Source organism: Siphateles boraxobius, unplaced genomic scaffold (genome assembly GCF_051911475.1).
Source record: "Siphateles boraxobius isolate OS27281-9 unplaced genomic scaffold, OSU_SipBor_1 66, whole genome shotgun sequence".
Taxonomy (NCBI): domain Eukaryota; kingdom Metazoa; phylum Chordata; class Actinopteri; order Cypriniformes; family Leuciscidae; genus Siphateles; species Siphateles boraxobius.
In genome coordinates this window covers 4180001-4207988 of record NW_027509193.1, presented here as the reverse complement: position 1 = coordinate 4207988, position 27988 = coordinate 4180001, and the positions used below count along the sequence as shown (strand labels likewise).

At 42.4% G+C, this 27988-nt stretch overlaps 1 protein-coding gene across 1 annotated transcript in view; it reads left to right on the top strand.

Moving 5' to 3' along the window:
* The first annotated feature begins 914 nt into the window (after nt 1-914).
* The window catches only part of LOC143722365 (immunoglobulin lambda-1 light chain-like), a 40026-nt gene continuing 12952 nt past the window's right edge, over nt 915-27988 (top strand). The window contains exons 1-4 of the mRNA XM_077213778.1: nt 915-954; nt 1032-1354; nt 15712-15724; nt 18596-18631. Of these exons, the coding sequence (XP_077069893.1) occupies nt 915-954; nt 1032-1354; nt 15712-15724; nt 18596-18631 (412 nt within the window). The remainder of the gene's footprint in view (nt 955-1031; nt 1355-15711; nt 15725-18595; nt 18632-27988) is intronic.

The following is a 27988-nucleotide window of genomic DNA, read 5'->3' as shown; positions in this document are numbered from 1 at the left end:
CTATATTCCAAAGAAGAAAAAAAGGGATACATTTTTTAACTGTTGTATTAGTTATTTTCAGTCGATTGGACACATTTCTCTAAACTCAGTTCTCTGCTCTCAAAACAAACACAGCCATCTAAACACACTCTTATCTTATAAGAGAAAAAATACATGTTCATGAAAAAATATACTATCATCAAAACTACAGATATGTTCTCTATTGATTTCATAACAGCTATAGACACACAAATATACTGAAAATGCATTTTATCATGAAGTTCTTAAATGAATTTTTTTCCCTATAACCCTCCTCTTCTCTTCATCTCTCTCTGTTTCACTCTTCCTCTCCCATTCCTCAACTCTCTCCACCATCTTCCACACGTGTTTCTTTTCCCCTTCTCATGCTTATTCTTATTTTGTATTTACATAACAATGTTTGCTGCTTTTGAAAATAGTTTTTATTGTTAATGCAATAGTGATAGCTGAGTAAACAATTAGAAAAAAACAGCATTTCCAGTGATGTGTGTATTATTAACCATCAGATTGGCCTACTAGTTTGGGGCCAATTGAAATCATGCAATGTGCAATTGAGAATATGACAAACTTACAATCTGTTTAGGACCATTATAAAGTGTTCAGATCACTGTTAATTGTTTTTAGTGCAGTGATCTGAGTTTGTGTCAAATCGATTGAGAAAAACTTTAACACAATTTTCCTCAGTGATGAGAAAGTGAGAAGCTCATGTGTAATTTGTAAGATGTGGGCGTGTCTATTGTATGATGTGGGTGTGTCTATTGCACGAGGTGGGCGGGTCTTTCAGTGGCTCCTCCCACTCAGATATCTTGACGGTCTTAAAGTTTCTCTCTTTGATCATCTCAGCATTATTCTACAGCACTGCTCATCTTTACACGTCACACGGACCAAATCACAAGATGATCACAATAATCTGTGCTTTCTTCACTCTTCTGACCTGTAAGTTTTCATCATTTCTGATGTCAGATTTTTAAAGTGTTTTGACACACAATCTCATATAAAGTTTTATTCTGCAGGTGTCAGTGGAGTGACTGTAGTGACTCAGAGTCCATTAATCACAGTCAATAAAGGAGAAACAGTTAAACTGGACTGTAATCTGGGGACAGTAACTGAATCTGCTGCTAGATGGTACAAACAGACTCCAGGAGGAGTTCCTCAACATGTGTTAAGCTTTTATCATGGCTGGAGCTCTCCACAATATGGATCTGGTTTCTCTGCTCCTAAATTCACATCAACACATTCATCTAAATCAGATTATAGTCTGATCATCAGTAATGTGGATGTTGGTGATTCTGCAGTGTATTACTGTCACACATGGGACGACACTGCTAAAGAGCATGTATCACAGTGATTCCCACCATGACAAAAACCTCCTCACTGCTCACATTCACTTCTGCTTTTAGACCACAGATGATAAGAGCACTACTTCACTTCTCAGATTCACGATGAATTACAAACGAATGTTGAGATTGTTCTGCAATTTCTTTACTATTATGTCCTGTAAGTAATTATATAAATATATTTATAAAGACTCATTAAGACCTGTACTGAATTATAAGAACAGTTACATTTATATTATTATTTTTTAGAAATACTTAAAAGTCATGTGTTTTCTTTTTCAATGCACATGCTCATAATGCATTATACAATGATTTATAAATAGATCAAATATAAAATAGTTCCAGTCAGAGATACTTGTTTGGTGTACCAATTAGTTATCAATTATGTATTTAGTGGCTATAGTTTGCATTAAAGGTCATGGATAGTAATTTTGATTTGTTAAAATCTATATCTCCTCAGACATATACATGGTGTTGCTTATAGCAGTTTGAAATTATACTTGTTGTTGTAGTGTTTTGCTAGTATGTAACACACAAAAAAAAAAACCTGTTTGTATGAATGATTTCCGTGTTATTTTTATTATTTTATGTGTAGTAAGGTAAGCAGGAGAAGGGGGGATGGATTGTGAAGCAACTTCCAATCCCATTACAGATTGCTGATAGTGTGGACCAATGACAGGCAACATGGAGAGACAGCCGAGTGGATGCAATCCGCCATAAAACAAAAACTAAGTTCTGTTAGTGTTTTGAATATGGATATGGGTGTTTTCTTTTTTCTCTCTCTCTATCTTAGGTGTTTTAACAAGGGTGTATTTTAGTGTACTATTACAATGGATGTTTTTTTTTTTTTTATTGTACTGATGCAGTCACCAGTACCATTAAAGATTGAATTATTTTATAGATTAATTGGGAGTATTTGAATCCATTAATGCATCGGTATGAATTTGTAATGATGGTAATATGGTTATTTTATTGTGTTTTAGAACGTGTTTGTCTGATGGTCTAAATTCAGGACCACCATTTGTCTGATTGTGGCCCTTTAAGGTGTGGTTATTCATTTTGAGTTTGCTTTTTGTTTGTTATTTGGATGTGACTGACACCCATGAAAAATTTTCTATTTTGTTATAGGGTTTTGATGTTGATTGCTAGTCGCTGTTCTCTTATGTTGGTTTTTTTTTAAAGTGACAATTGTGAAATTTTCTGCTCCCTGATTTTTTTAGGTAAATTAATTTTCTAGTCAACTCCATGTTCGGTTTTGTTTGTTTATTGGTTTTGTTTAATGTATTGGTTGGTTTGTAGCTGGCTAGTGGAATTGTTTTTTTCTTTTCTTTTTCTTTCTTTTTTTTCTTTAAATTATGTATTTAATTTAAGGGGCTTTTCAACCTTGATTAAGCAGCTTTCCATCGTGGTCGGTGGAGAACTAGTACAATTTAATAGATCTCTTACGGGTTTTATGGGTTGATTTGTGTGTTACGAACCCTTTTGTTAAAAGTGGCTACGTAAGGGTTTCACAACATAAAGAAGGACACGTGAGACTCGAGTACGCTGCGATGACTTGTATTACTCACAAACATCCAAAAACTCAAGAAACACGTATCACAAATAAAGAAGAATAACGAACTTCAAATAAGATGAAGGTAACAAAAATTAACATGATGACCAACAAAGTCATTTAAATAAAAGAAACGAAAAGAAAGAAAAACTTGTTTGCTGGTTCTCCTCTCTCCTCCCATACTCCGCTTCAGCGTCCTTATTATAGTGGATCAGAAACGACTCCAAAGAGGCGCAGGTGTATAATGATACACAGGTGCAGACCCATCAGTAAATTTCGACACACAAAAAGAAACACAGAGTCATGACGTCATCACAAGTAGAGGAAAACACAAGACGCGAACCGTAACACTCCCCCACTTAAAGAAAGAACCAGTCTTCTTTTTAGACAGGTTTTGGACGAAGCGACCAGTAGAAGCACACAAGGACACCATAATAAAAGTAAAATTACACATAGGCTACATATAAATTAAATTATACATTTACCTAGCCCCAAGAAAGGGCATCTGCCACGACATTGTCAGTTCCTTTCTGGTGGTGGATCTCAACATTGAGCCATTAGCACCCAGCGCATCAACCGTTGGTTATGATTGTACATTCTATTTAAAAAAACCAAGGGATTATGGTCCATGTAGACGATGACGGGAGTAGAGCTGTATCCAACATACACATCGAAGTGCTGCAAAGCAAGCAACATAGCTAGAGTCTCTTTTTCGATAGTAGAATAATTCAACTGATGACAATTAAATTTAGCTGAGAAATAAGAGACTGGATGGGATATGCCATCAGCACCACTCTGAAGCAGGACAGTTCCAACTCCGATCGCGCTGGCGTCTACCTCGAGCTTGAACGGACGAGCCAGGTCAGGAGCAGACAACACCGGAGCACTGCAAAGGAGAGACTTTGCACACAAAAATGCACTTTGATATTCCACAGTCCAGGTAAAAACAACTTTAGACCTACACATCTTCGTTAGAGGAGCAACTACAGTCGAGAAATTTTTACAAAAACACCTGTAATAGCCAGCCATGCCTAAAAATCGTCGCAACTCTCTCCTAGTAGTGGGCACAGGGTATGCAAGAATAGCGGTCACTTTTGCGTCAACCAGACGTACTTGACCGTTTCCAACCTGTTTCCCCAAGTATGTAACGGAGGCTTTCGTAATGCAGCGTACTCGATGTAACGCAGCGTACTCGAATCCCGGACGAGCCCCCAATTTATGTTACGAACCCTTTTGTTAAAAGTGGCTACGTAAGGGTTTCACAACATAAAGAAGGGCACGTGAGACTCGGGTACGCTGCTGTCAAGCCCACTTGGCTCAAGGTAGAGTTGACATAGGGGAGACCACACTGAACTTAATATTTAATTAAAATGCTGGTTTATTAATGCATGATTTACAAAGAACAGTAAATGGGAAGCATAACAAAAAGACAACTGGCAAGGAGCGCCGACCGACGCCATCCTCTCATTGTCAAGCCGGAAAAAGCAGGAACAGACCAAGCCAGCTGGAAGGTAATGATTTTATCCCCTCCCTCATCAGTCCGCCAATTAGCATGACACGACCCATCGCAACAGCTCCACCTAAAAGTGACACAGAACATCAACAGTAGGCAATACAGGCTTAATTTCCCACACCTGGCCAAGCCGGGCGTGACATCACTCCCCCCGAAAAAAAAGAGGCCCAAATTAAATGGACTCCGGATAAACACTCCCAATCTCCAAAGTAACAAATAAACACCAAGTAAATATTAAACTAAACTCAATCACACTGAAATCCCATACCCACATTCAATCGTGCACATTCACTCATTTAGTCGTGTGAACACAACTGTTACAGCCCAAAACCAACACTGACCACTCTCACCCCAAATCTCCATTATATCTTACCATCTAGTAAGATCCTGGCACCTTGGATAACTAATTAAGGGAGGACAAAGACGAGACAAAGACAGAACAAAAAAACATCACATCGACTCATCCGGGCCCCGAGAAAGTACATCTGCTAACACATTGTCAGCGCCACGAATGTGTCTAATAGACAATCGGTAGGGCTGCAAAAACAGCGCCCACCGCATGAGACGCTGATAAGCATTTTGTAAAGACTGTAGGAATGTGAGCGGATTGTGGTCGGAATAAACCACAACGGGATGTAAACCACCCCCCACATATACCTTGAAATGCTGGAGCGCCCAGATCAACGCTAGAGCCTCCTTTTCAATTGTCGAATAATTAAGCTGGTGGCGATTAAATTTGCGTGAAAAATAACTTACTGGTCGCTCAATATCTTGCTCATCTTTTTGTATGAGCACTGCGCCAGCCCCCACCTGACTTGCATCCACTTGAAGTTGGAAAGGGTTATCCAACTTTGGTGCAGCCAGGACAGGCGCAGAACTCAACAAAAGCTTTGCATTCTCAAATGCACGCTTACAATCCTCAGACCACACAAACCTGACTGATTGTTTTAACAAATCGGTAAGTGGGGCCACAACGGTTGAAAAATTACAACAAAAATTTCGATAAAACCCAATCATTCCTAGAAAACGCATCACTTCTTTTTTGTTAGTCGGCGAAGGAAACCGGTCAATGGCCAATACTTTAGCCCTACTTGCCGCACTTGCCCTGCCCCACCACCTTACCCAAAAAAACCACGGTGGCCGGGGCAAACTCGCATTTCGCAAGACTCACCGTGAGCGTTGCTGCCACCAACCTCTCAAACAGCGACCGTAAACGCGCCAGGTGTATTTGTAACGGGAGGGGAACACTGACTGTTGACAACCTGTGAGGGTGGGTTAATGTTTATCAGGTGTGCACGTGTATTGGTAAGGCTCTATTTACAGGTGCGTCCAATATTGCTGATAAGCCGGCGTTGCAGCGTGATTGGCGGATCCACCCAATAAAGCTACAACATGCGGTCCAGTGAGGAGAAAAAAAAAAAGACCGTGACCAGTTCGACTGTCTCCAAACGAACCGGCGCTAAGCCCAACGAAGCATCCACGCACGACTACACGCCGTGACGACTATCGATTGATCCATGGCAGCGAGGGGTCTACGATATAAACCAACGCACTCTACTCCTCTTGATTAAGGGAAGTGTGAATTCTTATCACGAATGAACAAGTGGGCACTGACGTGCGTTTGTGTAGAACTCATTTCCCTTCCTCTGTCTCGCATCTAGGATTTACATGTTCCGGATTTCCCTGCTGGCCATTCGGAGTGTACTGCTAATCGCCCGAAGCTGGGACTTGTGTGTGCCACTGCAGATTATTGTTGTTTCGCCGTTAGCGCCTGCCATACTAAGAGCGCCGAGTGGGCGGGGTCGTGAGTGACTTGATGTTGACGGTGTTTTAAGAAATTCTGCCAAATGCACACAACTGTTGTTTTGCTTATTTAAATTTCTATGGGCTTAGTGAGGTGGTTATTGTGGCTGCTCGCCTAGGTTTCATTTTCTGTCTGGCGTCATCCAAAAGGATATAGTTTAAGAAATTATATCTCTTATTGTGTGGGGTTTATTTTGAAGTGCTGACACCTGTACATTGTTACACTTATCATCTGCTCTTGCTGTGTATTTCTCACGTGTGAATGTGTGCTGTATTAGGTACGATTTTCTTCAACGTATTGGGGTAATTCGTGTGATAGCCTCTCTTGGTTTATTCACTGGTCACAAGGGGCGCCAGATTGTGGTATTACTTCTAACCATTGAACTGAAGCAGCCAGCTACATAACATTTATTGTGTTTTTTTAATCTTTTTGATCGTGTATATTACTGCGAATAGCTTTTGAACTGCTGTCTAAATAAATTTTGTACTTTTTTTGTACGATTTGTGTATGTCTGTTACTTGTGTATCACAAGGGTAGTCCTGCGTGTTTCAAAAAAAAATAACACTTGCTACATATTTCCCAGGTATCTGCGTAACACACCACATCGTCTATGTAAACTGCACACCCATCCAACCCCGCAATGACACGATTCATAAGACGTTGGAAGGTGCAGGGGGCGTTCCGCAGTCCAAAACTCATACGGGTGTAAGAATACAACCCTGAAGGTGTAATGAATGTAGCAATTTCCTGCGCCCTAGGTGTAAGCGGAACCTGATAATACCCCTTTAATAAATCAAATTTACTTACATATCGAGCACTACCAACCTGATCCACACAATCCTCGATACGTGGCAAAGGAAAGGAGTCAGCCTTTGTCACCGCATTCAGGTTTCTATAGTCTGTACAAAACCTAAAGGTGCTATCCGATTTTTTAACAAGTAAGCATGGTGATGCCCAACTCGAATATGATGGTTTTTCTAGGCCATTATCAAGCAGATATTTCACACTGGCATCCAAGCTTTTTCGTTTGTCCGAGCAACACGGTAAAATCTTCGTCGAATGGGTTTTGCATCCCCTACATCAATTTCATGTTCAATAAGACTGGTGCAGGAAGGTGTGTCGGAAAACAAAGACAAAAACTCAAAAAGTAAAGATTTTAACTGATCACGTTGTTCCCCAACCAAATGCCCCAAGAGGCTGTCCAAGTTAACCAACGTGTCTGAATTGTTTAGCCTAGCCTGCAGGACCGCATCATCCGGATTCCGCACCCCATCCCCAACTGCCACTTCAGAAGCGTCAGATGCGCCCTCCCCAATAGCCAGTCCAAAAGGTCTATAAGTAGTCTTATCACCCACCACCTGCAAGGGTGAGGAATAATATGGTTTAAGTAAATTAACATGAACCCGTTGTGTTTTCCTCCTCCGCTCAGGAGTGGACACCACATAGTTGTTCTCCGATATTTTCCGCACAACAGTATATGGACAAGTATATTTAGCCTCTAATGCCGAACCCAGAATTGGCAACAACGCAACCACTTGATCACCAGGGCTAAATACTCTTACCTCTGCTTTAAGATCGTAACGTCGCTTCATTTTAGTTTGCGCTTCACATAGACTTTCATTAGCCAACTTCCCAGCCAAGAACAACCTTCGGCGAAAGCCATACACATAATCGGCCAAATTCCCAGGTATCTCCACACCACCATCTAAATCCCCACTCAACACCGATAAAACGGTGCGGACTTTGTGCCCAAAAACTAAATCATTAGGGCTAAACCCCGTGCTCTCCTGTACCACCACACGGGCCGCCAACAGTAGCCACGGTAAGCCCTTTTCCCAATCTCTCTGAAGTTCTCAACAATAAGCACGTAACAACGATTTCAATGTGGCATGAAAACGTTCCAGAACCCCCTGGCTCTGGGCATGATATGCACTACTTAAATTATGTTTTACTCGCTAATTCTTTTAACACCGCCGCAAATGTCTTGGACGTAAAATTTGACCCACAATCGCTCTGTATTACTTTTGGTAAACCAAAAATAGATATAAATTGAGACAAAGCCTTCACAATTGACCTCGTGGTTATAGTCCTTAAAGCATACGCCGCAGGATAACGTGTTGCTTGGCACATCACAGTGAAAAGATAAACACTGCCAGACTTTGACTGTGGCAAAGGACCCACACAATCAATAACCAGATGTTCAAACGGAATGCCCACGGACCGAATGGGTTGTAGCGGCGCAGGTTTAATCGAAACATTTGGTTTACCTGCAATTTGACACGCATGGCAACCTTTTACGAAACTCGCTATGTCCCTTTTTATCCGTGGCCAATAGAAATGTTGCAATACATGATTGTAGGTTTTCCTCACCCCAAAATGACCAGACGCTTCTCCGTGCGCTGCTTTTAACACCAACTCCCGGTATTCCACAGGCACCACCACCTGCAACACCTGATCTACCACATTATTGTCCGCCCGAGGTGACCACCTGCGCAGCAACAAACCATTTTGGATCAGATAACCATGATTAACATTATCATCACCCGAGGCCAAAGCAAAATACTTCTCGAGATTACGATCATTCTTTTGCGCCTCAATTACCTCACTAGGAAATAACGGTGCTGGTAAATCTGGTACAAACACTTTAACTGCATTAGCCTTAGATACATCAGATGGTTTTACTGTCTGAGCACGAGCCATTGCTCGCGTCACCGCGCAAGCAGAGAACACCTCTGGAAAATCATTAAGACATATGTCCGGCTCAACTGATAACGTAGCCACTGTTTCAACCACAGAGGGCGGACATGACCTCTCCGGCCACACACAACCCCCTCCCAAACTATTTCCGATAATCAGCACAATATTTTCAACTGGTAGGGTCGGACGTACAGCTATAGTCACCTCTCCATTCACAAACCCCGACTGCAACTGAATTCTATGCAATGGCAACGGAAACGGTTGTAGCCCAATTCCTCGAATCAACACAAAACTCCCAATATCAGACAAACAGGAGAAAGGCAGGACCGATTGGCAAATGAAACTCTCCGAAGCTCCAGTGTCACACAATATTTTAACTGGTACCCTATGAGCATCTCCCACTAGTGAAACAAACCCCTCGGTGATAAAAGGAGCGTAATCAGACACTGTGGTTTTAGGTTCCTCCCACAACATTTTTGAGTGCTCAGGGTCAGTTTGAGTTCCATTTAACTTAACATTCCTCAACTGTGCAGCAGGAATCAACGAGGCACAGGCAACATCTTTGATATTGCTTACTTTACTCTTATTACGGGCACTCAAGACTGGACATTCCTTTTTCCAATGACCTAATTCAAAACAATAATGGCACTTACTGTCGGCCTCACTTTCCCATGTTTTATTACGAGGCGCAGGGTAAAACCTTCCCGGAGAACCCGAATTAACGCGGACAGGACGATTTTCCCTGCGATTATCGTAACGCGGAGAAAAATCCCGCATATGATTTCTATGCGTCAACACATATCCATCAGCGAGGACAGCAGCCTCGGCAGCTGTCTTCACCTTATGTTCGTTTAAATATGTAGCAATCTGTTCGGGCAAAATGTTCTTAAACTGTTCCAAAATAACCAACTCGCACAAATCATTAAACGAATCAATCCCCTCCGCTGTGCGCCAGCGATTAAAAAAACTACTAAGCTCTCTGGCCACATCAGCATGAGTTTGTTTTTCCGACTTTCTCCAATTGCGAAAACGTTGTCTATAAGCCTCAGGAATCAATTCGTAACTTTTTAACACAGCCTCTTTTACCAATTTGTAACTCGTTCTTTCTACAAAAGGCAGTGCCACAAATGCCTCTTGTGCACGCCAAGTAATACCGTTTGTAAAAGCAAAGTCTTATCCTCATCACTCCAATTCTGGTCGGCAGCCACATTTTCAAACAAAGAGAAAAATATATCCGGATCCTGTTCGTTGAACTTTGGAAGAAACTTTATCATATTTGCTACACCCAAATTGTGAGTGGATTGTCAACCGACTTTACCTTCAGCCATCAGCTTAAGCCGAGTGCGTTCAAGCTCATGAGCCCGCTCCTGTTCATACTCCAAACGCTTCAGTTTTTCCCTTTCAAACACACAATCTTTTTCTTTCTCAATAGACTCCATTCTCTTGCATTCTAAATCTTGTTCTACCTCAAATTTTTTTGCTCAAATTCCAATCTCTTTTGATCCAATTGCATCTGCAAAAGTATCTTTTGTTGTTCATAGGTTAATTCATTACTTTTAGCTGGGAAATTTAAAACAGACGAGTCTTTTGGAAATGTCATTGCTGGGGTAGGCTCTACCGGAGTACCCTCGGGCAACACTTGATTTTCTTTCAAAGATCACAAATAAAATCTATCAATTTATCCTTCTTTGCTGTTTTGGGCAGTGTAAGTTCAATCTCATAAAAATCTGCAACATTCACCAATTGCTCTTTTGTTAGCGCCACTAACAAACTCTCCGACGGAGCAGCAAAAAAATCCTCCAACACACTCATTGTACAGACTATTCAATAATATCGTACCCTATCAACTAAACTAAAGTATAGGTTTTCCAATTATTCTTAAACAACCACAAACAAACAATTTTGTAAAATGGAAAAGCAGTCCAAGCCGCAGAGCAAACCAATCACGGATCACTCCCCCTAAACATTTACCCCCCACAATTCTAATCTATCTTCACACTGAGTCCAAGAATCAGGATAATTTACTCACCAATACCGACAGAGACGTACTGCCCTGACCGAAGCCAATTCAGCCGGTCAAGCCCACTTGGCTCAAGGTAGAGTTGACATAGGGGAGACCACACTGAACTTAATATTTAATTTAAATGCTGGTTTATTAATGCATGATCTACAAAGAACAGTAAATGGGAAGCATAACAAAAAGACAACTGGCAAGGAGCGCCGACCGACGCCATCCTCTCATTGTCAAGCCGGAAAAAGCAGGAACAGACCAAGCCAGCTGGAAGGTAATGATTTTATCCCCTCCCTCATCAGTCCGCCAATTAGCATGACACGACCCACCGCAACAGCTCCACCTAAAAGTGACACAGAACATCAACAGTAGGCAATACAGGCATAATTGCCCACACCTGGCCAAGCCGGGCGTGACAGCTGCGATGACATTTATTACTCACAAACATCCAAAAACTCAAGAAACACGTATCACAAATAAAGAAGAATAACGAACTTCAAATAAGATGAAGGTAACAAAAATTAAAAAGGGAAAAACGTCTCGGTTACATATGGTAACCCTCGTTCCCTGAGGGAGGGAACGGAGACGTAGGTCATGACTGACCAATAGCAACAGGAATCTCGCTAGAGAGGCCAATCTACTTCGAGTGAAACTAAAACAAGCCAATACACATTGGCGTGCAATCATTTGCAACAGCTGTGCAGCCTGGTAGCGCGGGTATTTAACAAGCAGCTGGTGCGATTGCACACTAGTTTTTTGCTGAGGAGCCAAGCCTGAAAAAGCTGGCCGCCCCGGTGGGCGGCAGCAGATGTGGCGACGGGACCTACGTCTCCGTTCCCTCCCTCAGGGAACGAGGGTTACCATATGTAACCGAGACGTTCCCTATCGGTCAGTCACTACAACGTAGGCCATGACTGACCAATAGGAATCCCTACCAAAGCGCCACAGCTGCTGCACCCCATCCAGCGCCCCGTGCAAGCCTCTACACCTTCTTGCATGGAAGGACGATAGGAGGAGGCTTACACAGAGTGAATCTGACACTGTTGTTCCGTGATAACCCATACAGTGAGATATTGGATAACACTGGGAAAGCGTGCCCTTTCTCTTTAGGAAGGAACGCTGCGGAAGCCACTCCTTCAAAGAGTTATGTGGAAATACATATGGACTAGCCCGCAGGCTGTACTGCATATGAATAATGCGTGACTTAGCCCAAGGGAAAGACACGGGCTTCCGATAGGAGCAGCCGTGGAAAATATACACATATGGAATCCCCGTAGGGTCACACATATGGAACCCAGCCCAGATCCGGTTCTCAAGGATTCAGCGGATAAGGGCCTGGCACCGGACGCTCCGCCAAGTCCGGGCCGAGGGGTTTTGGAGGACTCGACAGGTTTACTCTGGAGCAATAAGGGTGCACAGTAGGGTGCAGCAAGCCGACAGAGCCAGGCCTCTCAGTGCTTCTACCCGTCTAGGGTGAGAACACGGCAGGAGACCGGCTCTACACGTTGGCTATAATATCTAGCGAACGTGTTAGGTGTCACCCAGCCCGCAGCTCTACAGATATCTGTTAGCGAGGAGCCACGTGCCAGCGCCCAGGAGGATGCAACGCCTCTCGTGGAGTGTGCATGCAACCTGAGCGGGCAGGGCACGCCTTGAGCTTGGTAAGCCAAGGCGATGGCATCCACTATCCAGTGGGCCATCCTCTGCTTGGAGACAGCCTTTCCCTTCTGCTGGCCTCCGTAACAGACAAAGAGCTGGTCTGAGGTCCTGACGCTTTAAGTTCTGTCCACGTACATACGCAGGGCGCGAACGGGACAGAGCAAAGCCAGGGCTGGGTCTGCCTCCTCCAAGGGCAGCGCTTGCTGGTTCACTACCTGGTCTTTGAAAGGAGTGGTAGGAATCTTGGGCACATAGCCAGGCCAGGGTCTTAGTACCACGTGGCTGTCACCCGGCCCGAACTCTAGGCACGATTTGTCGACCGAAAATGCATGCAGGTCTCCTACCCTCTTGACAGAGGCCAGTGCAACCAGCAGCAAAGTCTTCATGGAAAGAAGCTTTAAGTCTACTGACTGCAGAGGCTCAAAGGGAACATCCTTAAGTGCTCGAAGCACCAGGGAAAGATCCCAAGAGGGTATGGAGGGGGGTCGAGGAGGATTTAATCGTCTCGCCCCCCTAAGAAACCTGACGACCAGGTTATGCTTTCCAACTGCTTTGCCATCTATGTGGTCGTGATAAGCTGAAATAGCGGCAGCATGTACTTTGAGGGTGGAGGGAGACAGTCTACGCTCCAACCCCTGCTGCAAGAAGGAAAGCACAGACCCTATCGAACATCTTCGGGGGTCTTCTCGGCGAGAAGAACACCACTCGACGAACAGGTTCCACTTCAGGGCGTAAACACGTCTCGTGGACGGCGCCCGTGCTGAAGTGATGGTGTTAAGTACCTCTGGGGGTAAGTCACCTAGAACCTCCGCGTCCCGTCCAGGGACCAGACATGGAGTGGTCTGGGCGCGGGTGCCATAGGGTGCCCCGTCTCTGAGTCAGAAGATCCTTCCTCAGAGGAATGGGCCAGGGAGGGACTGTCACGAGGAGCATGAGTTCGGGGAACCAAGTCCGGGTGGGCCAATAGGGAGCCACCAGAAGGACCTGCTCCTCGTCCTCCCTGACTTTGCACAGTGTCTGCGCAAGTAGGCTCACTGGGGGAAACACATAATTGCGAAGGCCCCGGGGCCAGCTGTGTGCCAGTGCGTCCGTGCCGAGTGTTCCCTCGGTCAGGGAGTAAAACAGCTGGCAGTGGGAGGTCTCTGAGGAGGCAAACAGGTCTACCTGAGCCTCCCCGAACTCTCTCCAGATCAGCTGAACCACCTGGGGGTGGAGTTGCCATTCTCCCGGAAGCACAGCTCGTGATAGCTCGTCGGCCACACGGTTGAGCACGCTGGGGTCATACTTGGCTGAAGCGACCTCAGATGCTTCTGACTCCAGAGGAGGAGATGGCGGGCGAGTTGCGACATGCGACGGGAGCGTAGACCACCTTGTCGGTTGATGTATGCAACCGTTGCCGTGTTGTCCGTACGTACCAGCCGTCCCTGCCCTGTAGCGGCCTTTTCAAGCGGCTCAGAGCGAGATGTACTGCTAGCAACTCGAGGCAATTGATGTGCCAATGCAGTTGGGGGTCCGTCCACACCCCTGACACTGCATGCCCGTTGTACGTGGCACCCCAGCCGGTGGCAGAGGCATCTGTGAATACCACAGCATGCCTGGACACCTGTTCCAAGGGGACTCCTGCCCACAGGAACAAGGGGTCTGACCACGGGCTGAAGGTCTGGCGGCACGCCGGTGTGATTGCCACCAGGTGAGTGCCGTGATGCCACGCCCATCTCGGGATTCGGCCGTGAAGCCAGTGCTGAAGCGGTCTCTTATGAAGCAGGCCGAGCGGGGTTACCGCTGCTGCTGCTGCCATATGCCCCAGGAGCCTCTGAAAGAATTTCAGTGGGACCGCTGTCCTGCCTTTTATTGAAAATTTGGGTACCGCTGGTTTTAAGGCCAGCGGCGGAACACAAACAAAATGAAACAAAGGATTTACCACCCGGCCCTCTTCCGGGGGAGGGAGCGATGCAGTCATCGTCTCCTGGAGAGCAGTCCCTTCCATCTCCGGGTCGCCCGTCCTAGGGCCGCTTACCCTTGGCTTTGCCGCCCCTCTTGGCGGGGGCCTGGACGGGCGGGGCGCCCTGCCTGCGACTGGCTACACGGCGCCGTTTAGATGGAGGCTGCTGCTGCGGCGCGGGTGCTGGGGCAGACGCAGGAGGACGCCCACGGCGACGAGCAGACCGAGGAGCCGCGGGCGGTGGGGTGGAGGCAGCAGCTGACCGCCGCGGCAGGATGTGACTGATGGCCTCAGTCTGCTTCTGTACAGCCGAGAACTGCTGGGCAAAGTTCTCGACCGCGTCGCCGAAGAGGCCGGTCTGGGACACGGGGGAGTTAAGGAACCTGATCTTGTCGGTCTCCCGCATGTCAGCCAGACACAGCCAGAGATGGCGTTCCTGGACCACTAGTGTGGACATCGCACGACCCACTGACCGCGCAGTGACCTTCGTCGCACGAAGCGCGAGGTCAGTTGCGGCACGAAGTTCTTGGAGAACTTGTGGATCATGACCCCCCTCGTGCAGGTCCTTCAGTGCCTTGGCCTGATGAACCTGCAACAACGCCATAGCGTGCATGGCAGAGGCATCTTCCCCACAAGCCTTGTAAGCCTTGCCGGTCAGGTCCGACGAGAACTTAAAGGCTCGGGAAGGAAGACACGGTTCTCCACGCCAAGTGGAGTTAGGGCACAGTTGCATAGCAACGGCCCGTTCCACTGGCGGGATACGCGTGTATCCCTTAGCTGCCCCGCCATCAAGGGTGGTGAGGGAGGAGGAGCCACCGAGACGGTTTCTGGCAGTAAAAGGTGCCGTCCACGTCCCTGTGAGCTCCTCATGCACCTCCTGGAAGAAAGGCACTGGGGTGGGTTGCTGAGAACCAGCGCGCGCCACCCCGAGATACCAATCGTCCAACCTCGAGGGCTCGGGACACGGTGGAGGGTTCCACACGAGCCCGATCCTGTTGGCGGCCCGGGAAAGCATGGCCATCATCTCCGGGTCCGACTCGGGCACTGCTGGCACACCCGAAGGAGGCATCGGCTCTGAGCCGTCGTCCGCGGAGAGGTCTGACCCACCCTCCGATGCAGCGATCGATATCTGGTCGTCGCAGGGAGCGCGGAACGAAACGACTGGTTCACATCTCGAGGATGGTCCAGAACGTTCCGTTGGCAGCTCAACTGGTTGCGGAGCATGAGAGGAGTGAGGGTTCCTAGGGGGTTGGTTCCCCGAAGGAAGCGCTCACTGTAATCCTCAGGTCACCCGTGTCACTGCCCGTAGCAACCCGCGAAGGGGGGTTGGAACGAGGTGCAGGTACGGGGACTCCGCCCCTTTGCAGGAACGTGAGTCTCGACCTCAGCTCCGAGATGGTCATCTTCCCACAATGGGTACATGACTCATCCACGAACGCTGCCTGTGCGTGTTCGAGGCCCAGACACACAAGGCAGCGATCGTGACCATCCCGCGACCCCAGGTAACGACCGCATCCAGAAACACACAGATAGAATGTCATCTTGAAAAAGACGCAAACTATCTGTGTAAGCTCTTTTAGAGACTGCTCTCCTTGGTGCTGAAGCACGCAGGGGAACGGTCACAACGAACACAGACAGGAATGTGCACCTGTCTGTGCGCGATTCTCTCTCGCTGGTCTTACCAGCCGTAAAAACATCCGTTGAGCGCTTAAATCGCGCACCTAATGTCCTGAATAATTTTATGGTCCTGTGTAATAAAGAATGATGTACTTCTCTAGAAATTATTGGCTTATGTGATTGGATTTGTTTCTTTTCCCATTGCTATTGGTCAGTCATGACCTACATTGTAGTGACTGACCGATAGGGAACACAAGACGCGAACCGTAACAGTGTGGTTACTAATTGTGAATGTGTATCACATAATCTGTATTGAAGGGCTTATGGGGGTTTGCTGTGGTTTTCACAGAATGCAGTGAAGTGTCCCCTGTATAGGTCAGTTCCTTTGTTCCCAGTTGGACAGTCTGAGAAATTGCTGCCCATGTCAGCTGATTGAGTCAGGGTTAATGTCCTGAATAATTTTATGGTCCTGTTTAATAAAGAATGATGTACTTCTCTACAAATTATTGGCTTATGTGATTGGATTTGTTTCTTTTCCCTTTTTTGGGCCCTATCGGGTGTCACATATTACAAGAATTATTGCTCATTATAGTTACATTTACAAATAAACAACTTAAAATGTATAATGAACAAATCTTCATAATTTCTTAACATTTAGTTTAGGAAAATTGCATCATATGTTTTCACCTTACTTAAAGGTGCAGTACTAATACTAATTACTAATAATTTTGAGTATCTATTAACAGAAATGCAATATGACATCCATAACTATGGTGTCAGTGGTGTATAAAGAACTTACTTAATAAACCGTAATGTTTTTATTACCTTAGAATGAGACATTTATATCTATATAACTGCGGGCACCCCCTTCTATGAAGGTCGACATATTGTGACGTCATGTTTCTACCGTAGCCGAACGCGGACAAACAGCGCTACAGAGCGCGTTTCATCAATACCTTGAAAGAGAAGCAGCAGAAAGCTAGAAGCTAGCCATAAACACCGTGAGTAGTGACTTTTCCCTTGTCAGTGGTGTAAAATATGTAGTTGGATTGTTTCATGTAACTTAGTTCTTCTCCCTCGCTGTGTTATGGCTTTCCTATGTGGGGATAAATGTGCTGGTTAGGTTCGTGAGACAGCTGATTAGTACTCTTGTCATTGACCGTAAAACAGTAACGTTACAGGAATTACCAACCCGTCGATCGCGGTTCGACAAGTCGATCTTGGAAGCATTTTAAGTTGATTGCGAAGAGTTTTCAAAATCATAGAAAAAAAGCCTATTGTGTGTAGTAAATGGTGTCAAGGGGATGCGGAGGCGCGCGCGTTGTTACAATCATGTCATTTTTGCCGCGTGCACTTTTGGGCTCATGTGGACGCGTCGAGTTTAAACAAAGCTTTACGCTTTAACCAGCTCAGCCACAGTAACAGCTCAAATTTAGCCAGCTAAACTTTTACTACCCTGTTAGAAAAAATATATAGTTGCATAGTTTCATGTGGTTCTTCTCCCTCACTGTATTATGGGTTTGCTATGTGGAGAGAAATGTGCTGGTTACGTTTGTGAGACAATCAGCTGATTACTATTATTATATTATATATTGGACTGTGGTACAGAAACAGTGACAATGTTACACACTCTTGGCTTACTCTGGCTATTCTCAGCTGTCTCAGACGACGATATGTTTGTCCCATGTTAGACACCATAGCTTCTTCGAAAGGGAGGGGTGAGCAGTGGGCTGAGCCCTTAGTGCAACTCGCAACCGAACCGCTAGATGTCGCTAAAAATCACACACTGCATTATAAGCATATACTTCTTAGAAAGTGTTACCAATATTTTTTTATCAAGAGCTCCAAACAGGAAAAAACAAACAAACAAAAATCATAACAGGACAGTGTTAAATGTGCTGTATTCCACGTCTTCTGAAGCGACAGCAGTTTCTCATCTCTGGTCCTCAGGTGTAAAGGACACACTTCCCTGAAGTGACCATAGCATTTTCCCTTCACTAACAGACTTACATTATGTGATGGATTCAGTTGTTCACTTTCGTTTGAAACGCCCCGACAAACGGCATCTCCTTCCCAAAAGTGAATTCACTCAGTGTTAACAACAGATTACTCTCATCTTTGGCTACAAATGATCATGCAATCTCATCTACAAATGAACAATAATAACAAAGCAAAGAATGAATGACAACAATTGGTGAAAAAGATGACACACAAACACTTTATCTCGTGTCTTAAAGCTAGAAATTCCTCATGCTAAAAAAACTGAATAAAAACAGCTGCTTATGAGCTTGTCTCTTGACATCACGACACTTAATGACTTGAAGAGCTTTAATAAAGAGAGTTGTGGTTTATAATCTGAGCTTGAGTGAATGTTTCAGTTCTGTGTCTCTCACCTCTGAAACTCAGGAGGTTTTTGTACGAGTGAAGATGTGACTTGTATCACAGTGGTATTCGGCCAAGGAACAAAACTGAATGTGATCGGTGAGTAAACTTTATTCTTAAAGTAAATTACTGTTCAGTCACTTTTTATTATTGCAAAAATAAAGGTCAAATTATACGATAAAAAATAAATAAATTAATATATATATATATATATATATATATATATATTAGGGCTGTCAATCGATTAAAATTTTTAATCTAATTAATTACATACTCTGTAATTAATTAATCTAAATTAATCGCATACACAATCTTACAATGTTTACATGGTAAAATTTATGGTAAGCTACGTTTTTATTATTATTGCTTGACACAAATTTCACGATTTCAATTTAATTTAATTATTGTGATTTGATGCAATATTGACTCATTTGGATAAATATTAGGTACACAAGATAGGCATTCATTTTTCTCAAGAAAAAAAAAATCTCACCCAATGCTGTAAAAATGCAGAGAGCCATATCAGCTGGTAGTATTTAAGGTTAAAAATAGCTCAAATTAAATATAATGCTTGTTTATTACAAATAACAACTTTGATATAAGTAAAAATATAATACATACGTAATATACTAGTAGGCTACATACATTTTGAAAAATACTCTCTATAGCTCTTTTTTTATAGCCAACTATAACATGCTATATGGTCATGAAATGGCTTTCCTGAGGTAACTTAGGGCTTAAGGGAATATACATTTCGGTAAGTTTTAGGCTGCCCTACTGTATCTTTCAACATTGGTCATTCGTGTTTATTTACTATTAGCTAGAGATGATCGGTTCACGTGCCGCTATTAGGGATCTGTCATGTCACGTTTACAAGCGCCAAAACCGTATTGTTTGATTTTCGTAAAATTAACAGAATCTGAGAGCTGAGATTTTTTAAATATCATAAGTAACGTGCTCTGTCTTGTCTGTTTCCGTGTCCTCTCTTTGGTGCACGATTTTTCTGTGCGTGAGAAAATGGTTGTGTGACGTGAGAGCGCGTGAAAAGTTACAACACAAACACAAGCGCGCTTTCTCTCAGACACACTCACCGACTCACGCACACACTCCTGGATGCTTTGCATTGATGTGATACTTTAGAGTTTGACGAACTCCGTTTGTTATAAGTAAATGTTCCAAACAATGATCCAAGCAGTGCGTTCTTGTCTCCCTCCTTCTTTTTACATGAATGCTACCGCAAAGGTCAAAACGGAATGGATTAATCTGCGTTATTTTTTTTAACGCGTTATTTCTTCTCAGATTAATTAATCGAAATTAACGCGTTCCCACTGAGCAAGCGACGTCTGTGGACATACAAAACAGGTTGATATCACGTCCGTCCGTCCAGGCCATGATCTGAACGTCCATTGACAGCCAGAATTAGTCGATTAATGACACTGAGAAATTATGTCCCACAGGCCATAATCTAAACGTCCACTGACAGCCAGAATTAGTCGAGAACAGACGTTCATACTGGCTATAAACTGGACGTCCATTGACATCCAGAAAAAGTCAATAAACGACTTGAATAAAGATGTCCAATCTGGCCACAATCTAAACGTCCGTTGACATCCAGAATTAGTCGAGAACAGACGTTCATACTGGCTATAATCTGGACGTCCGTTGACATCCAGAATTAGTCGATGAATGACGTGAATAAAGATGTCCAATCTGGCCACAATATACACGTCCACTGACATCCAGAACTAGTAGAGAACAGACGTTCATACTGGCTATAATCTGGACGTCCATTGACATCCAGAATTAGTCGATGAATGACGTGAATAAAGATGTCCAATCTGGCCACAATATACACGTCCACTGACATCCAGAACTAGTCGAGAACAGACGTTCATACTGGCTATAATCTGGACGTCCGTTGACATCCAGAATTAGTCGATGAATGACGTGAATAAAGATGTCCAATCTGGCCACAATATACACGTCCCCTGACATCCAGAATTAGTCGATGAATGACGTGAATAAAGATGTCCAATCTGGCCACAATATACACGTCCACTGACATCCAGAACTAGTCGAGAACAGACATTCATACTGGCTATAATCTGGACGTCCGTTGACATCCAGAATTAGTCGATGAATGACGTGAATAAAGATGTCCAATCTGGCCACAATATACACGTCCCCTGACATCCAGAATTAGTCGATGAATGACGTGAATAAAGATGTCCAATCTGGCCACAATATACACGTCCACTGACATCCAGAACTAGTCGAGAACAGACGTTCATACTGGCTATAATCTGGACGTCCGTTGACATCCAGAATTAGTCGATGAATGACGTGAATAAAGATGTCCAATCTTGCCACAATATACACGTCCCCTGACATCCAGAATTAGTCGATGAATGACGTGAATAAAGATGTCCAATCTGGCCACAATATACACGTCCACTGACATCCAGAACTAGTCGAGAACAGACGTTCATACTGGCTATAATCTGGACGTCCGTTGACATCCAGAATTAGTCGATGAATGACGTGAATAAAGATGTCCAATCTGGCCACAATATACACGTCCCCTGACATCCAGAATTAGTCGATGAATGACGTGAATAAAGATGTCCCATCAGGCCACAATCTAAACGTCCACGGACATCCAGAACTAGTCGAGAACAGACGTTCATACTGGCTATAATCTGGACGTCCATTGACATCCAGAAAAAGTCAATAAACGACTTAAATAAAGATGTCCAATCTGGCCACAATCTAAACGTCCGTTGACATCCAGAATTAGTCGAGAACAGACGTTCATACTGGCTATAATCTGGACGTCAGTTGACATCCAGAATTAGTCGATGAATGACGTGAATAAAGATGTCCAATCTGGCCACAATATACACGTCCACTGACATCCAGAATTAGTCGAGAACAGACGTTCATACTGGCTATAATCTGGACGTCCATTGACATCCAGAAAAAGTCAATAAACGACTTGAATAAAGATGTCCAATCTGGCCACAATCTAAACGTCCGTTGACATCCAGAATTAGTCGATAAATGACAGAAAATATGTTAATCGAAACATCAACAAATAAAAAAAAAGACTTTCACGATGGCTATAACCAGAATTGACAGTAAAAAAGAAAAAAGAAAAGAAAAATGGCAGTGGTGAAGAGACAGCATGGCTAAAGGCTGATTTTTTTGTATAATTTTTTAAATTATTAAATGCTTGAAGAAAACTACAACAAAACACAAAAACATTAACAACCATCGTCATTGTCATAACATTACCACCGTACTCCAGAGTCCCTCAGTCCAAACTAATTTCCTATATCTTTCAATCCAGATTAAGTGCCAAGTTCTTAAACACAGCCAGTGTTCTTACAGAAAGAAGGGTAATGTCATTCTTAAGTCTTTTGAGAGAGCACTTATCAAACCTACAATTAACTTAAAGGTATAATTTCTCTCATTTTGTTAGTATTTATGAGGTAAAGTTCAAACTTTTTTTCCACGGAATGTCACTTACAGAACCATTCCAATAAGAAATATAGGCTACATATGGCATAGAAACGGACTCCTACCGAAACAAGACAAAATTTTCTTGTTGTTTTTTTATTTAGATGAAGAAAGGCATGATTTACCTACAAACGTCTTACACAGATCCACTGAGCAACAAAGAGATGGAAAAAGAAAATCCTTTAAAAAACATGATAACTCCTTGTGGCACTGCATCAGCCAGATTGCAAACTCTTTTGGAGTAACAGGAATTCCATGCTTTACCAAGAACTAAGAATAATTACAAATTGAACCATTTTGATTGAAAAGTTGAGATACAAAAATAATTCCGTTACCCATCAAAGAAAATAGATTTATGTTTATACAGTAGGTCCTTATTCCAAATTATATATAAGAGGGACGACATTTGCCTAAAGGAATAATTTGACGGGGTTATTCATTATTATAATTACAAGAATTTTAAACCCCCTAGTTTGGAAAAACATAACATTAGGATCAGATTCCAGATAGAGGCGGGCTTAATAAAGTTTTTTATCCAATTTATTTTAAAGGTGTTGTTTAAAGTGGTAAAATCAAGAAAGCAGACACCTTGCAAATAACCTCACACTTATCACCTAGCGTTATCTGCATTTATTATCACCTTTCAAATTATGCAAAAGGGTCGCGAGCGCCTTAGCTGCGTGGAGTTGACGCTAGCTAAGTGTGTCGATGTAGGCCTATGCATAATGTTTTTTATCACTACTGTGTATTGCATTCAACCACTGTAAAAAAAAAAAGAAAGAAAAAAAAAGTAGGAATTTACAGGTAACGGTCTCTATTTTTATTTACAGAATTTTGCCATTTTTTCATTATACAGTGAATATTTTAAAGATATTTGCTGCAATTTAATGGTCCACAATTAAATTTACAGGTAATTGTCTGTATTTTACAGGGTTATTATGTGTAATTTTACATAAAATATTAAGTAATATTTTACAGATTCTTTCTGTGAAATTAGAAAACAAAGAAAAGAAGGTAGGCCTATAACTGCAGAAATCAGGAGTCATTTAACATTTCCTTGAAGATCATTAAGCATGTGGGTGTTAAAGTGAGTTTTAAGGTTAAATAATATTTGTACATACAGTAGGCTACAGTAGGCAGACCTATTGAATCCCAGCCGGCACATGACCGACCTTCAACGTTGAAATGGTTGAAATAATATTAAATGGTTGAAAAAGGTTAACAAAAACACTTCTAAATCAACGTTGAAATTTTTTTACAAGATCTGTACGTTGAAACAACGTAATGTTTTCAACACCATACAACAGAAATATCTGCATTTTAAAGTATTATCATGATAATTAGCATTTAATGGTTTTTTGATCATAACTCTTCAATGTATGTTAAAATATAATTATTATCATTAAAAATAATAGTTTCACCCTCAAGAGAGCAGTACAGCAGAAATCTTTCGCCTTGTGTGATTTTGTGTGAATTTACAATTTCGTCTGCTTGCCAAAAAGTTTACACTTTGAGTTTACACTTATGTTCTTTGAGCATGATTGGTTAATCTGTCTGTCTTCCAGGAAACTGTCCAATGAGAATGTGCGCGCTCTGCGCGCCTATTTTAAGTTTGAAAATACGTCCGTCACTCGGTCCGTCGGTCGGTGTGAGCAGCTGGTGTTTGCGTTGTGATTACTCGGTCAGACCTCGATGGATTATTTTATATCTGCTTGTTAAATTCTTACATTTTGAGTTGATAAGTCAATGAAGAACAAACGCTGGAATGTGAACAGAGGAAGCTGGGTCGTATGTGGTCTGTAAAAATACTGGCGATATCAGGTAAGAAAACATTTTTCAGTCCACATGGATACGGGCTTACTGAAACCAAACGTCATAAGATAACGTTAAATAAGTTATCTCTGTGTGTGTTTTTGTACTGCTTCACCATTAGCGCGATATTAGCACGTATTTCGATGTAACATTAGTACCATCTGACATTGCTGTGTTGTCTTAATGTTGTCAGCTAACTTAACGAAACGCATGAGAAGTAAAAAAAAAAAGCGTGGGAATGAGTAGTGATAAAACCGTCATTTATTCGTTAGAAGTATGTTTACATAACCTCTTCAAACACTGATAACGATATTGAAAAGATATTTGTTTACTTTTTTTTTAGATCAAGAAATACATTTTTAATCGGTGGAGAACACCCAACAGAAAGACCCATTCACCACCTTACAGTAAGTCAATTTTACCCACTGTTCGAAAACCTACACTGGGATTAATAGTATTAAGTATGATTTTCATCTTTAAAAGACATTTAACGTTACTGATAGAAAGTCTGAGTGACTTTTTGTCCTTTTGTCTTTCTTCTGTTGAAGTGGTGCATTGAAAGGGGATTCATCATGTCACCTTCATCAGTCCTTTATTTAATTCACTGGAAAACATTGAGGGAAAGGTGGAGGAGTATTCTTTAGCTGCTACATTGCACTATCACTTCTGGTAAGTATTCATTGACATTTTGTGTTTTTTATTTTATTTTACTTATTTAATAAATTACTTTTAATTAGTACAATTTATGGTTAGGATTCTGAATTAAAACAGTGTAATGTTTCTCCACAAATATTATCAGAAATATACGGACATTACAGAGCCCTCAGGGGTCAGGCAAAAATTGTTGAAACAATATAAACCTGCATTGAAAGATATAAGTCAAAGAGCAACAGACCACTACCCTCTCAGCTTAACACCACAATTAGTTGATTTCTTCATCTGTTTTAAGGATGAAATCATGACCTTATGATTTATATTAACCGTAACTGACACATGGGTGTAATATTACATTTTTTACAATTCCAGCTCGGGGCTCTGAAGAATCGCTTGTGTAAATTTTCATCTGAATACATCAAATAGGTGTTTTAGAATGGATAGTCCTGTTGTATACTTTGTTTTCTACATACAGTAGGCAGGCCTATTGAATCATAGTCTTTTAATCTTGTCTTGCAAATAGATGCTCATTTTGATCATCATTTGTATTATTCTCCCCTAATTTTATGTATTTTTGATGTATTTTATGAATATTTTTCCAAATCTGCGTTGCTGCACGTTGCGTGGTTTTGTGTGTGTGTGTGTGTGTGTGTGTGTGTGTGTGTGTGTTTAACACTTAAATAAAGTCGTTATTTTTGTTTGTTTTTTGTGCACAAAAAGTATTCTCGTCGCTTGATAAACTTAAGGTTGAGCCACTGTAGTCACTCGGACTATTATATTTATATTTCAATCCCTTAGAAGCCTATGGAGGAGTGATCTAGCTTTCAGATTTATTCAAAAATATCTTAATTTGTGTTCCGAAGATGAACGAAAGTCTTTTCGAAACGAAAGGAGAGTAATTACTGACAGAGTTTACATTTTGGGGTGAACTATCCCTTTAAGCTCCGGTCGATTTATGCAAACTGCTCCTCAGATCTCTGCAGGGTAAATCCAGACAGCTAGCTAGACTATCTGTCGCACGACTAAAACAACTTTTGAACGTGCACGTTCCACCAAAAGAAATTCTTTCCCGAGGCTATTTTGCAGCTGCACCATGGCTTTGCCTCATGCTTAGCGACGCCCAAGACGATTGTGATTAGTTTAGAGAAGTGCCAATAAACCACGTTTTTCTCCAATCCAAGAATGCCGCGCCGAAAATGCGTACATGCTAGAAATAGATCTGACACTTATTTTTCACGCGATGACATATTAATGTTTGAAAGTCTCTAGGTTTTGACCTAAATGGAGATATAAATGTAATTGCACCTGTCAATACAGAACAAAATATTCTGTAGCCTATTTTGCCATCAATACTTCCAAAGTTGTCTTCAAATCAAATCAGTATTTGTTTAACATGAAGTGTACTACTGCTTGAGTGCAGTAAATCAATTGGAAAGACAAGTCTAGCAGCAGCAGCGCAGCATCAGACACGTTTCTGGTGTGCAAAGACATAGAAAACGCCACAGCCACACAACAGAAACGCCAGGCTCATGCGACGCAGCCAGTGTGTAGCCAGCCTAAGGCTGACGCTGGCTAATTTATGCAGCCCTATGTCCATCTCAGCCAAGCAAGAGGTCTGATGTATGTAGAGATCTGTATGGTTATATTGTTGTTTTCAGTGGAAGGTAAAAATAGTATGGCTGTGCATAATGCCAATGCTCTATCAAAATCACTGTTTGTTTTTTGTAATTTATTTTGAATTCCTGCAGAAAAAAGTTCAGTGCGTGTGTGTGTAATAATTGCATGTTATTTTTGTCTTGGATTGGATTAGGCTCTTCACCAATAAGCTGATGACCCTATTCAATATGAAGGGGAAGGGCAAAAAAGATGAAATTATAATTGAAGACAAGAAATTGTTTTCAGCAATAAAAGGTAAGCTTCATATTATGGTAATAAAAAAAAGTGTGTGTGTGTAAAATATATATATATATATATATATATTAGGGCTGTTTTCGACTAAGGATTTTCATAGTCGAATCTGATTCGTTAGATTTTGCCGTAGTCGACTGATAGTCGAACCTTTTTTTTCTTCTTTTTTTTAGATGGCAGCTAGACGTTTGGTTGAATAACTGTTCGTCTGTTATAGGACAACTCGCTCTACGTTTATTTAAAATGAACAGCAAGACAACTAGAAGTGAATGTGCTTTCCATTAAATTAATCCTTAACAAAAAAACGTTGCAATGAACACACAGTAAATCACACACAGTAAACAAAACCTTAACAAAAAAACTTTGCATTGAACTTTGGAATTTAGACATGCAAACTGCGTGCCGGTGCGGTGAGACGTAGCCTACATGCTCGGGCAGATTTGGCTTGAAGTCGTTCATCCTCGGATGCGGCGTCGTGCGCGCTGTTACAAAAAAAGCTGTGCACACAGCCAAGCGAAATGGGGTCTTGCGCACCCAACGCGTCATTTTTTGCCGTCCGCACCTTCGCGCTCGTGCGGACGCGTCGAGTATAAACAAGGCTTTACTCCGTGTCAGCGCGCGCTCTGATCGGTAAAGGTGCACAGACCTCTCCCGAATCATCTCCAGCATTCAGCCTCCGATCGCACCACTAACTCCGCCTCCGTTTCCCTAGTAAGATGATATTAGTATTTAAACATTCTCTATGATAAAAAATGTTTGTAAAAAATATTTTAATAGCACGGTTTTGGCGGTTATAGAGTTCTAATGATGGTGTTCAACTATAACTGTTGTTCTCACGGTTATATAATAATCGTCACACCCCTGGTTACATAACACTTCCCTACTATTCGACTATGAGGTTCATAGTCGAATCAGACCTCTCCGAATCGAATCCTCGACTATTAGAAGTCAGCCCTAATATATATATATATATATATTAGGGCTGTCAACTTAGTCGTTTAGTCGACTAATCGGTCGATGCCGTCTTGGTCGACTGACATTCTCATTGGTCGACCAGTTGCATTTTTTTTTTTTACCAATAGAAATAAATTTTCATTGATTTACTCCTTGATATTTATTCCTTTATAAGCAGTTATATATTACTGTATTAATTAGCCTATGTTTTATCCCCAACTTTAAATGCTGTAATTTAGGCTATTTTGTAACAGCGCGACAGTTTAGCGCACACACGTAGAACACTCGGGAACCGCACCTGTGGCTGGCTGCAGTGCTGCTGCGGCGCGGAGGCGCTTGGAAAAAAACGAGCTTCCATTATGAGCGCACATACCATGGGCCTACATTTGAAATAACGAACTTGAGCGCACAAAAGGCGCAATATGTGAGCAGGCCCTTTAACGGCTTTATTATGCTGACTCAATAGATTGTGTTTTCTTATGTTTTTATTTTTACACTTGACACGTTTGAAAATAGCCTAAATAATGTAACAAAACGAAAATAAAACTATATGCCTTCCTAATACAGACTATTATTATTAGGATTGTTTTTTAGGCTATTTGGGTTTTT